Genomic DNA, 12,413 nt, shown 5'->3' with positions numbered 1-12,413 from the left:
GAGGGCAGGTGGGAGGTGCCCTAGTGCCCAAGACCAAGATAGGCGTCTTCTAGAGGACGCTGAGGGCTGACGGCCCGGGTGGGGGCCTAGGTTCCCCGACTCGCGGTCCACAGTCTCCCTGGCACAACCACCCTCCTCATCTCTCCCAGCCTTTGGGACCCCCCTGCTCTGTCCCAGTGGTGACAGGTCATGAGGTCTCACACGGCCCATCGCCTACTGTCTCGCAGGTGACAAGCAGGGCTGGGCGTGAGGCAGGTGCCAGCTGGCAGTCTGGCCGGCCCCTCCAATCTCCGCCCAGCATTGCCAAGCCCCACGGGCCACACAGGGTCACAGAAACACAGACGTGCTCATACCCACACAGGGAGGGACTCACAAAGTACAGGGACCCTGCTACGTACACACTCGCACGCAGAAGAGTACAGGGACACGCTCCTACACGTTCACATGCACAGAGGCTCACGTAGGCTCACACGTACACACGAGAACAATACACACACGGGGACATGTACCCATGGAGATGCAAGCTACTGGGACGCACATTCGGAAACACACATGGGAGCTTGCACACGCATGCAAAGACACACACACACACACACACATATACACACACACACACCCCTTCCTTCTTCTGGTGCTTGTACTTTGTCTGTTTTTGCCTCAGCACACGGTGGCCAGGACAGGCTGCCTCCACTCCAAAGGTCATGAGGCAAATAGGAAGGAGCGATTTCTGCCCGGAAGTGTCAGTGCCTAAGTCAGAGAGGCTTGTAAACTCCCAGACTCGGGGAACAGGGAGGGGACGTGGGGGAGCCGCTGCCGGGGGCCCGGCAAGCAGGACATGGGATGTGACCGCGCTGGACCTCAGTGTGGCCAGGGGGATTTGAATGCCAGCACTCCCTGCCCCCCTCCCCCCCCCCCCCCCCCCGCAGGAGAAGGGACTGCCCCCAGGCCAGCGAGTTGATTGCGGTTTGGGTGGAAGGGAGAGCCAGGAGCCTGCCAGGAAGTTGCTGTCCTTGACTTCCAAAAGCCTGGATGGCTGGGTGGGCTGACCTCATGGCTAGACGGCTCCAGCTTGAGGTCATTTGTGGTTTCTCGGCTCCCCTCTTCACCCCTGCTTCCCTCACTCGGCCCACCCCGGCTGACCGGGGGACCTGGGCGGGGATGCGGGGGGTGGGGGGAGATGGCATCACATCTGTCACAGAGTCTGGAGCTCCGCCCTTGGTGCTACAATCCATCGTGGTCCCCGGAGAACCCAGTAGCTGGGCGAACACACTGCACCGATCTTACCCATCCCAGAACATTCCTGAGGCCTGCCCACGATTACCCTGGCTGTGGGCTGGAGAACTGCATCTGCTCTGTCCTCGCAAAGATCCAAGGTCTGCGAGGGAGACTGGCCCGGGATGAATGTCATCGGGGACATCAACCTCATGGCACCCCGCCTCTCCTGATCCCACCCCCCCCCCAGGTCTTCTGCCCTTCTCTGGAATGTTTGTATCTTGGGGCTTGGCCCGGCCCCTGTCCCCTCCTCGCTCTGTTCCTCCCTGAGCTTTGCACGGACCACTTTCAACCCTGCTCCAGCCCGGCCCTCTCCCCGAGCTCCAGGTCCCGACAGCCAGTGCTCCCCGGACATCTCCCCGCGGACCCCCCACAAGCCCTCCAATTCCTGTGACTAATACCACGCTCACCAGCTCCCCACCCTGAGGCCCCTCATCTCAGCAAACGGCACCTCCATCCAGGGCAGGCACCTGGGAGTCGCCCCCCGCCCCCGATCTACGCCTCCAATCTACAACCTCCAACAGGCCCAAATGCGAACATCCAGTCACTGATTAAATGGTGTGGAGCACCTACCGTGTGCCAGACGCCGTTCCTGGTTCTGGGGATTCGGCCGTGAGACAGACAGAAGTCTCTGCCGTGAGAAATTCAGATTTTGGCTGAAAGAGAGCAGCAGAACAAATCAACTCAATTACACTGGTCTTAGAAGGTGATAAGCACCATGCGGAAAAATAAAGCAGGGGGCAGCAGGGGGCAGCAGTAGGAAGTAATGTGGGGGCGGGGGGGGGGGCAGGGAGGGGGGTGTTATTGTAAACAGGATGGTCAGGGAAGGCCGGACAGAGATAGTGACATTGCAGCAAGGATTTGAAGGAGGAGAGGAAGGAATCCCCTGTGGAGATTTGATGGGAGAGCAGTCCAGGCAGAGGGAACAGCAGGTGCAAAGGCCCTGAGGCAGGAGTGTCCCTGGAGCTGGAGCAGAGTGACTAGGGGAGCCCGAGTTGGAGAAGCGCCATCCTCCCGGCTCACGGCCTAGTCCCGGCCACCATCATTTCCTGTTGCATTGTCCCCTGGGCTCCCTCTCCTGCTCCTGGACCCTAGTCTCTGCACAGCAGCCAGAGAGAGGTTTTGGGAAACACAGATCAGATCGTGTCCCTGCAGTAGCTTCCTGCTCCCATAGGTCAAGTCCCTCACCCGGCCCCACACGCCCCACTCGTGAAGAATGGAAGGGAGGTGTAGGGATCAGCTTCCCTGAGGCCGGCGGTTGTGTATTTTCATTTGCTAAATCTGGCAATCCTTTCTGGATTCACATCTGCCCCCTCACTGGCCTCCCAGACCCCCCGACCCCCGACCCCCAAGGCCCATGGTCTCTTCCCCACATGGTGGCCAGAAACTCTGTTAAAACCCAAGTCACTTCACATCCCTCCTTGGCTCAAAACCCTCCACTGCCGTGAGGCCCTGGTGAGCTCTCCAAACCCATCTCCTGCCCCCAGTGCCGGGCTGCTGAGGGTGGCTCTCCGAAAAACAATCAAATATAAAAACTCAAAAGCCCCGAGTTTAGCATTTACCAATTTCTGTGGTGTAAATGCTCCCTCTGTGGCTGAGTTCAAGCTACCGATGTGACATCACCGAAGGCAAAGTTGGGCACAGCTGTCTTCGTGAGTCAGTGCAAGTCAGTGCGAGCGGGCTCCAGCCTGCCTCTCTGTTCCTCCAGCAAACGCCACCTCCGGACCTTTGCACTGAGTGGGATTCTTCTGGAAGTGCTCAACCCCAGGTCCTCGCGTGACTCACCCCTTCACTTCTCTTGGGATTTTGCTCAAACTTTCCTCCTCTAAGAGGTCTTCCCTGGGCACCCACCTACAATAACACCCATCACTCTCCAGTCCTTTGCACTGTTTTATTTCTTCCTCCTAGCACTTATCCCTGCCTCACACTGTTTACTCGTCTCGGTGTTCATTCCTTCTACCCCCACCCCCCACCGAGGCCACGCCCCTGCAGGAGCCAGCCAGAAGCAGACCTGGATTCTAGCCCCGCCCACTACCACCTTGCGGTGCAGTTTAGAGAGGTCCCGTCCAGCTCTGAGCCTCTTGGCTTCGTCCCCTGTGGGGGAGCTGTTACCTTCCACCTCTGCAGCTATTGTGGGGGGCCATGCAGCTGAACGGATGGGAAAGCACTTTGCAATATCTACCACCCCAAAAATGTGGCACCAGGAACCCCATCCACCCCACCATTTCTCAGAGGGGAAACATTTCATAGCTATGAGGAAGAAACACTCTAGAACCGTCAGATGAGCAGGGGAGGGGCAGAAAGAGAAGAAGACACAGAAACCGAAGCAGGCTCCAGGCTCTGAGCTGACAGCACAGAGGCCGACGTGGGGCTCGAACCCACGGACAGTGAGATCCCATGACCTGAGCCGAAGTCGGAGGCCCAACCAACTGAGCCACCCAAGCATCCCTAAAGATTTTATTTTTAAGTAATCTCTACACCCAATGGCTTGAACTCAAAACCCCAAGATCAAAAGTTGCACGTTCCACCAACAGAGCTAGCCAGATGCCCCCGCAGCAGCATTTTTTTAGACAATGTTGTTTTATTTTATTTTTTTAAAGTTTACTTCTTTAGAGAGAGAGCAAGTGAGCAGGGGAGGGGCAGAGAGAGAGAGAGAGAGAGAGAGAGAAATCCCAAGCAGGCTCCATACTGTCAGTGCAGAGCCTCATGCAGGGCTCAAACCCATAAATGGTGAGATCATAACCTGAGCCAAAGTCAAGAGTCAGACAGTCAACCGACTGAACCACCCAGGCACCCCTATGACAGCATGTTTTGAAATCACGAATTTTCATCAAGTAGAGGAAGTCACTTAAACAATGTAATCTCCACTTGGATTCTTCTCAAGCACCACATGGAGACACTTACATGGATTTGTCATCTGGGACACTTAAAAAAAAAATCATCCTTCTGTTGTCCCTTTTCCCAGCCTGGGTGACTTCGGTCCATTTAAAAGTGACATCTGGGGGCGCCTGGGTGGCTCAGTCGGTTAAGCAGCCGACTTCGGCTCAGGTCATGATCTCACGGTCCGTGAGTTCGAGCCCCGCGTCGGGCTCTGTGCTAACAGCTCAGAGCCTGGAGCCTGTTTCAGATTCTGTGTCTCCCTCTCTCTGACCCTCCCCCGTTCATGCTCTATCTCTGTCTCAAAAATAAATAAACGTTAAAAAAAAAAATTTTAAAAATAAATAAATAAATAAAAGTGACATCTGGTGGGGAGGGCGCCTGGAGGGCTCAGTCGGTTAAACGTCCGATTTCAGCTCGGGTCATGATCTCGCATTTCATGAGTTCAAGCCCTGCATAGGGCTCTGTGCTCACAGCTCGGAGCCTGGAGCTTGCTTCGGGTTCCATGTCTCCCTCTCTCTCTGCCCCTTCCCCTCTCGAACTCTGTCTCTCTCTCAAAAATAAATAAACAATAAGAAAGTTTTTTTTTTTTTAAGTGACATCTGGGAATGCAAACCGGTGCAGCCACTCTGGAAAATAGTATGGAGGTTCCTCAAAACATTAAAAATAGAAGTACCCTACGACCCAGCAATTGCCCTACTAGGTATTTATCCAAAGGATACAAAAATGCTAATTTGAAGGGTCACATGCACCCCAAAGTTTATAGCAGCACTATCTACAATAGCCGAAGCATGGAAAGAGCCCAAATGTCCATTGACTGATGAATGGATAAGGAAGATGTGGTATATACATACGATGGAGTATTACTCGGTGATGAAAAAGAATGAAATCTTGCCACTTGCAACTACGTGGATGGAACCAGAGGGTATCACGCGAAGCGAAATCAGTCAGAGAAAGACAGATATCATGACTTCACTCATATGTGGAATTGAAGACACCAAACAAATGAACACGAGGGAAGGGAAGCAAAAATAAGATAAAAACAGAGAGGGAGGCAAACCATAGGAGACTCTTAAATACAGAGAACAAACTGAGGGTTGCTGGCGGGGTGTTGGGTGGGGGGAAGGGCTAAAGGGGTGAGGGGGATTAGGGAGGGCACTTGCTGGGATGAGCACTGAGTATTATATGTAAGCGACGAGTCACTAAATTCTATCCCTGAAAACAAAAACCACTAAATTCGATTCCTATATGAATTAAATAAACAATTATAAATAAATAAATAACACCATACTAGGGGTGCCTGGGGGGCTCAGTCAGTTGAGCGTCCAACTCTTGATTTCAGCTCAGGTCACAATCTCACGGGTCGTGGGATAGAGCCCCGCGTCGGGCTCTGCACCGACAGCACTGAGCCTCCTTGACATTCTCTCTCTCTGGCTCTGCCCCTCCCCAGCTGGTGCGTGCATGTGCACTCTCTCTCTCTCTCTCTCTCGCTCTCGCTCTCGCTCTCTCCCTCTCTCTCAAAATAAACTTTAAAAAATAAGAAATCATCCTAGATTCTCTAAATCCGCAGCAGCCTCTCTCGCCAGAGAGCGTCCCCACCATCTCCTGGGGAGATCACCTCTCTCCCTTCCCTTCACCACCCATCTCCCTCCTGGGCTGGAACTCCGGGGAGGTAGGGAAGGATCATGAGGAGCAACCGGCACCTGCACCCCCTCCCACAAGCCAGTCGGGCCACGGGCATGCCAGCCCTGACCCACCCCTGACCCCTGACCCACCCCTGACCCCCGACCCACCCATGACCCTGACCCACCCATGCCCCACAGGCCAGGGATTACACGTCAAGAGCCACAAGGCTTTCTTTGACCGACGTAGTGTCATCTGAAAATTCACCCAACAGGACAGGATTTTCCAGCTGTGGAAGTTGAGGCAACCGTGGATCGAAACACCTACTGCGGGGGCCGGCATTCTGCCGGCGTGAGGCAGTCCGGCCCATCAACAGGTGTCCACGCGGATTGGTCGAGCATGTTCTGAGCTACTGGGCATCTGATTGCATCAGTGGGTGCCCACGCCACAAGAGTTAGTCCGTGTTCCAAATACCACCCCATCCACAACAACTGTCTGAGGCAAAGCTTGATCCGTTACTCCCTTATTTGCATGCCCACACGGTCATGTTCTCCTGAAGCAAAGAAATACTTCTGGCGGCCGTGTCTCTCAACGGAGGAAAACAAAAGCTAGATGTGGAGATACGCTTAAGATCAACAGAAGCAACCCTGGGATTGAAGAATTGGCTAATGCGACGCTCATTCTAACTGCCCTGTCCCTTGCTGTCCTATCCTGGGCAGCCCGGACAGAAAAACGCTCAAGCTCCCAGACTCCCTTGCAGCTAGACATGCCCTGTCAAGTAGTTCTGGCTAATGGGTTGTGTCCGAAAGCCCTCCTCCAATCAGTGGTTTGTATGGGATGTCACATCCTACACAAAGTCTCGCTGGAACGAAGCGGAATCAGCCACCTTGTGGTTATGAGGACAAAAGCCACATGTTAAGAAGGTGGAGCAGGAAGATAGAAGGAGCCCGGGTCCCCGATGGCATAGCCGAGCCACCCTGTCAGTTCTGGACTGTATGTTTGAGACAAATGACCTCCATGTATGTAAGCCCCAAATGAGTTTTCTGTTACATGTGGCCTACGTGTCATGTGCCCGACATGTGAACATGCTTCATGTAACTTGCCTGGCTTCGGCCGACGTGTTTATTTCCTCCGGATTAAAGATGAATGGTTTTCTGTTTAAGTAGGCTTCATGCCCATTTGTGGAGCCCAACGCAGGGCTTGAACTCACGACCCCGAGATCAAGACCTGAGCTGAGATCAAGACGGGGATGCTCAACCGACTGAGCCATCCGGGCGCCCCTAAAGACGAATGTGGTTTTAAACATTTTTTTAATGTTTATTTATCTTTGAGACAGAGAGGCGCCACCCAGGCACCCCACAGATGAATGGTTTTTAAAGACTTACAGTGTTTTGGGGTACGGGGGTGGCTCAGTCGGTTAAGCATCTGACTTCAGCTCGGGTCACGATCTCATGGTTCGTGAGTTCGAGCCCCGCGTCGGGCTCTGTGCTGACAGCTCAGAGCCTGGAGCCTGCTTCACACTCTGTGTCTCCCTCTCTCCCTGCCCCATCCCTCCTCACGCTCTGTCCCTCTGTCTCTCTCTCTTTCTCTCTTAAAGATAAATAAACATAAAAAAAAAAAAAAGACATACAGTGTTTTCCAGAATTTGGCCAGCAATTCCATTTGTCTACCAGCGACCTGGACTCCAATCACATCCCCATCCTCACAGTGGAGACCCTTGCTACCATTTACTGAGCCCCACTAGACAGGTGTGCCTGGAAAGCTGAGGCTCAGAAAACTTAAGCACTCAGCCCAGGTTCACACAGCTACTAAGGGGCAGGGTCTGGATTAGAACCCAAGACTGTGTGACCCATTTCTCCACAGCTCCCTCTGCTGGTTAACTCTGGAAGCAGCCACTCCACGCACTTCCTCCCTTGAACATCAGGGGTTAAGAGGGCATGCCCCAGTCGCGGAGGTTGATTTGGAGGGGCCAGGAAGCCCCCCCCCCCAGCCCTTCCCATGACTCAACAGGAGAACGAGATAGTCCAGGCATTGCCCCTCTCTTACTAATGCAAACACTGAGATCCTGAGTAAGGCAATGACTTGCCCGGGGTCACACTGAAAAGCGGAGACAGGCTGGAGACGGAAACTGAGGGCCTTTGTTCTATGTCGGGCTCTGCCCCAGACCCGATTATTCTGTCATGCTGCTGGAGGTTGGGGTCCCCGAGTCTTCTTCTCCCCCTCCCTGAATCTACACCTCCCCCCTGCGGCTGGAACCTTAAGGCTCCAGCCCTACCCCCTCCAGTATCCCCCAAAGACTCCCACCCATTCACTCGCTCATGCAGTCATCCCACAAGCAATTAGTAAGTGGCTCCAATGTGCCCTCTCTCCACGGGCACTCACAGAGTTCTCAGTGTGGTCTGGGAGTCCGGGTCAGACCGCAGCCTTTTCGGGATGGGGCTGTGACTGGGGGGCTGAGAGGTCCAGAGAAAGCCCCTGGACCAACATGGGGCAGGGGGACAGAAGAAAGGCAGGCTGAAGGGGGGGACATTGATCTGGATCTTGAAGTTCAGTAAGGAGCTTTCAGGCAGCAAAGGCGGAAGGGATATTCCAGGCTTGAAGAAAAGAGCATGTGCAAAGACACTGGGGTACACTGAATTGTAACTTAAAGAATGGTTATGTGAGTTCCACCTCAGCGTAAAACAAATACATACGATTTGAAGGAAGGCGTTGTGCATGCAGGCGTCCAGCACCATGAGGCTGGGGGGCCGGGGGGGGCAGGGGGACAGCCGCAGGAGGGGCCAGAGGGGCGTGACACGCCACAAAGGGCCTACCTTTGCATTGCCTGGGGGATTCAGCTGTGGTCTGGCCTGTGCTGCATCTGGCGGGGAGCCCACAAGCATTCTTGGCGTGAAGAGCCGAGCGCCTGAGCCAGGAAGAAAGACCGAGAAGAGCTGTGAGAGGGAAGGATGTGGTGATCTGGAGTCGCGCAGACTCTGGTTTGAATCCAACTCTGCTTCCAACACTGATCTCGGCAAATCACTTCACCTCTCCGAGCCTCGACTTCCCCATCTGTAACAGGGACTGGGAGGTGGCAGGACGGCCCTCGTGGAGTTGCGCGCCCCAGAGCTCGCTGGGGCATCAACAGAGGGGGGGTTGGGATTATCAGTACTGCTGTGGGTTCGGGCCAGCTGCCCTCTCCACCTGTCACCTGAGACCGGAGGGAGGCAGGGCGGGATGCGAGTCCCTGCTGCGGTCACCAGGATGGGCCTAGGTCTGTCTCCAGGACGCCCGCCCCCTGCCAGTCCTGCCATGGCCGCTTCCTCTTTCCCAGGCCAGTTCCCCCTTGCCTGGTGACGTGGGCCTTGTGTGGGTGGTGGGGAGGGGACGCCGGAGACGTTAAAGGTCCTGGGCTGGCGGGGAGGAGGCCAGACCCGGTGGGGACGAGACCCGGGGCCCGCTATGCAAATGTTCCCGGTGCTGCTGCTCCTGTCTGGTAAGAGGCTGCGGGAAGGGGGCTGGGGATAGAGGGTGAAGGAGGTGGCCTCCGCGGGGGGGGGGGGGGGGCACCCATCCCTGGAGGGCTGAGAGTCCAGGTTCTCTTAAAACTGCCGACCCAGACTTGGGTTCGAGTAACAGGAACTCGGGTGCAGGACAGACATGGTGACAGGCAGTGGGGGGTGTGTAGCCTCCAGGGAGGAGCTCCATGTGGATGGGGCCTGACCTTTGAAGATCCTGAGGGTCAAACCACGTGGACAGGGTGAAGGCACCTAAATGAGGCCCAGCTGCCTTAGCAATGAGTGAGCTCCCCATCTTGAGAGAAAAGCAAGCAGAGCTGGATACCCACCTCCACTGAGCTTCTGGGCAGGAAGGTGAGGCACTCTTCCCCACAGGGAAGATGGGGAGGGGCTGGGGACAGGCATGCAAAGAAGACTTCACAAAAGTGGGCTTTGAAGGCTGAATAGGAGTTCTCTCGGTGGGCAGGGCGGAGATGATGTGCCCAGTCTCTGACCTACATTACTCCCTCTAATCCTCACAAGACCCCTCGGGGTGGAACTAGGAAACTGAGACCCTGAGAGGTTAGGTAGCTTTCTCCAGCTCACACAGGACCGCATCACAGGCAGCCTGGCCTCGGGCGGGAGGGGGCGAGAGGTCGGATCTGGGGCTGCAGAGGTTAGCAGGGGCCTGGATGGAAAGGCGGCGGGTCAGACAGGAAAGAAATGAACGCCAGACCCCCCCCCCCCGGGGGTGTGGGGGTCCCGGAGCGGAGCTGTGAGGCCTCATTTCCTGAGGTGCGGGAATCAGGCCGGCGGAGGCCAACAGCAGGAAGGGCCCGGCCGCGTGGCCTTGGCAGGCAAGCATCTTCCTGGATGCCCGCTACCGCTGCGAGGGGGCCCTCATCTCCCAAGAGTGGGTGCTCGCAGGAGCCAGATGCTTTGGCAGGTGGGTGCAGGGCCCGGGAGGGTGGTGGAGAGGGGCTCCAGAGGGGAGGCCCCCAGGCTCACTACCTCCTGATCTCTACAGCGGGCCTCGGTCCCAGTTCAGAGTGACCCTGGGCCCAGACCGCCTGGTGCTGGACAGTTGCAAGAGCATTTCCCGTGTGGAGGAGCTGCTCCTGTCCCCAGGAGGGAGTGAGGGCTCTGCGTCCGGTGGCCTGGCCCTGGCTCGACTGGCAAGGCCACCACCTCTCAGCAGCGCCGTGCAGCCGGTCCCTCTGGCCACCCGGCCCCAACCTTTCCTCCCACGGCTGCTCTGCTGGGCCCAAGGGTTTGAGGCTGATATCGGTAGGATGGGAGAGGTGCCTGGGATGGTTGAGGGCAGCAGGGGGCGCTGGACTGGGCGAGGCAGACAGCCAAGGTGGAGATTGGGGCACCTGCGGGGGCACTAATCCCCACAGTCCCCGAGCCCGGAGAACAGCCTGGCTCTGGCCAGCCAATGGTCAGCACCAAAGATGCCAGCATGCAGGGGAGAGGGTGAGCAGGGACACTCCACTATGCCTGAGTCAGCTCCCAGCCCCAAAGGCTGGCCCTGGGCACGCTCCTGGCCTCCTCCCCAGGCTTAAAGCTTCCCTGGGAGCACCGTGAGAATGCAGGGGAGGATGGAGCCATAGCAGAGGGAGGTGGAGGTGAGGAGCGTCAGGGAGGACTGGAAGCTCAGGACTGGGTTCAGGGCAGGGAGACTTGGGGCAGGGAGGGAAACTCTGCGGTGTGCCAACCGGCAGGGCAGGGCTGGTGCAAACCTGCCGGATATCAGTCCTGGCTGAGGGTCCGCCCATCGCAGCCCTCCCCCACCCTCCTCCGCCCCCAGCAGATCCCTACATCCCACCCCGAGAGCTGCACCGTGTCCCGCTGAGACCACTGCATATCCACACCTGCAAAGATGCCTTTCGCCTCCACCCTGACTGTCCTGACCCGGAGGCCAGCTTGCCTGAGGGCTCCCAGTGCACCAAGCCCCCCACCGGCCCCTCTGAACTGGTGGTAAGGATTCGAGCTGGGCCCAAGCAGGCCCCGAGACGTGCCCTCCCCCACAGCCCCTCCTAATGCCTCTAGACTCGGTAGAGCCAGGCTGGCCATCCTCCCAGGGTCTCCTATTCCATAACACCCAGGCAAGCAGCTAATGTGCACCCCTGATTAGGGGCTTCCCACCCCCTGGGGAGACTTCCCCTTTAGGTCCTGCTTGAATGTGGGACAGCCTTTGACATAGCCAGGTTTTGAACCGCTGGAAAGCCCCTGGTTATCTGACAAAACACAAGCGTTTTGTTAAAAACTGACTTTTGTGTAATACTGAGCCTCAAAAGCCACAAGGAGGAAAGGGTCAGGCAAGAGTGGTAGAATTTGTGGGAGAAAGCATTTTAACTGGCAAGAGGGTGTGAGCGATGGGGGGAGGGGGGATGACCAAGTCCACCCGAGCTCTGAGCTCTGTGTGTTGCACTGGGGCCCCCAACATCTGGCCTCCCCAGCATCTCCTGTCAGAGGTGGGAACCCTGGCTGCCCCCCCCGGCCCCTCCCCTAATCAGGTATCTCTGCTCGCCTCTCAGGGAGTGGTCAGTGGGTCCCTGCTGGCTTTGACCCCTCCTTCCCTCTCCCGCACAGGTGTCTGATGGGAGCCCCCTGGTCTGCTTCCAAGCTAACAGCTGGCTGCTACAGGGGGTGATCACCTGGGGTCCCTGCTGGGGGCCTGGCCTCCCAGAAGTCTACAGGCCTGTGCATCCCTTCATTTCCTGGATCAGAGATAAGGTCCCTAATGCCACTTTTCCCACCCTGGCCAAGAAGTGTCGCTGGGCCCGGCCTGGGACCAGACAGAGGAGGCAGGGAGGATCTTTAGCCTGTGAAGTCCTGGGTTTGAACCCTGATCCGGCTACTTACCTGCCGCTGTGACTGTTCCCAGCAAACTCCCCTCTCTGGATCTGCTTCCTCTTTGAGTAATTGAGATGTATTCACAATTATTCCTTCGTCCAACAATGTTACCAGTGCTTCCTATGTGCCAGGCAACCAGAACACAGGATCAGTGGGGCCCCTGGTCTCAGGCAACAGGCGGGCTTGTCTAGAGGAGGGGAGGCAGGCAATAGCCCGAGTCATGACAGTAATAAATGTGCAAATACAAACCACAGTGGGTGCTAAGAAGGATCGGATTGCTGTGTTAACAGAAACCATGACCTACGC

General features: G+C 56.5%; 1 protein-coding gene across 1 annotated transcript; it reads left to right on the top strand.

Annotated features, from left to right (window-relative positions):
- Window positions 1-9,172: 9,172 nt before the first annotated feature.
- Window positions 9,173-12,360, top strand: LOC124519626 (serine protease 33-like). The gene is made up of 5 exons (XM_047089992.1): window positions 9,173-9,247; window positions 10,044-10,194; window positions 10,276-10,535; window positions 11,062-11,228; window positions 11,844-12,360. Exons 1-5 carry the CDS (start codon window positions 9,214-9,216, stop codon window positions 12,126-12,128), a joined length of 897 nt encoding a protein of 298 aa, XP_046945948.1. The 5' UTR covers window positions 9,173-9,213; the 3' UTR covers window positions 12,129-12,360.
- Window positions 12,361-12,413: the final 53 nt, after the last annotated feature.

The sequence above is a fragment of the Lynx rufus genome, unplaced genomic scaffold (genome assembly GCF_022079265.1).
Source record: "Lynx rufus isolate CCGP_SWC_20201006 ecotype Redwood Valley unplaced genomic scaffold, mLynRuf1.p SCAF_28, whole genome shotgun sequence".
NCBI classification, from domain to species: Eukaryota; Metazoa; Chordata; class Mammalia; order Carnivora; family Felidae; genus Lynx; species Lynx rufus.
The sequence above is the reverse complement of the archived record's forward strand: the minus strand, read 5'-3'. Positions and strand labels throughout refer to the sequence as shown.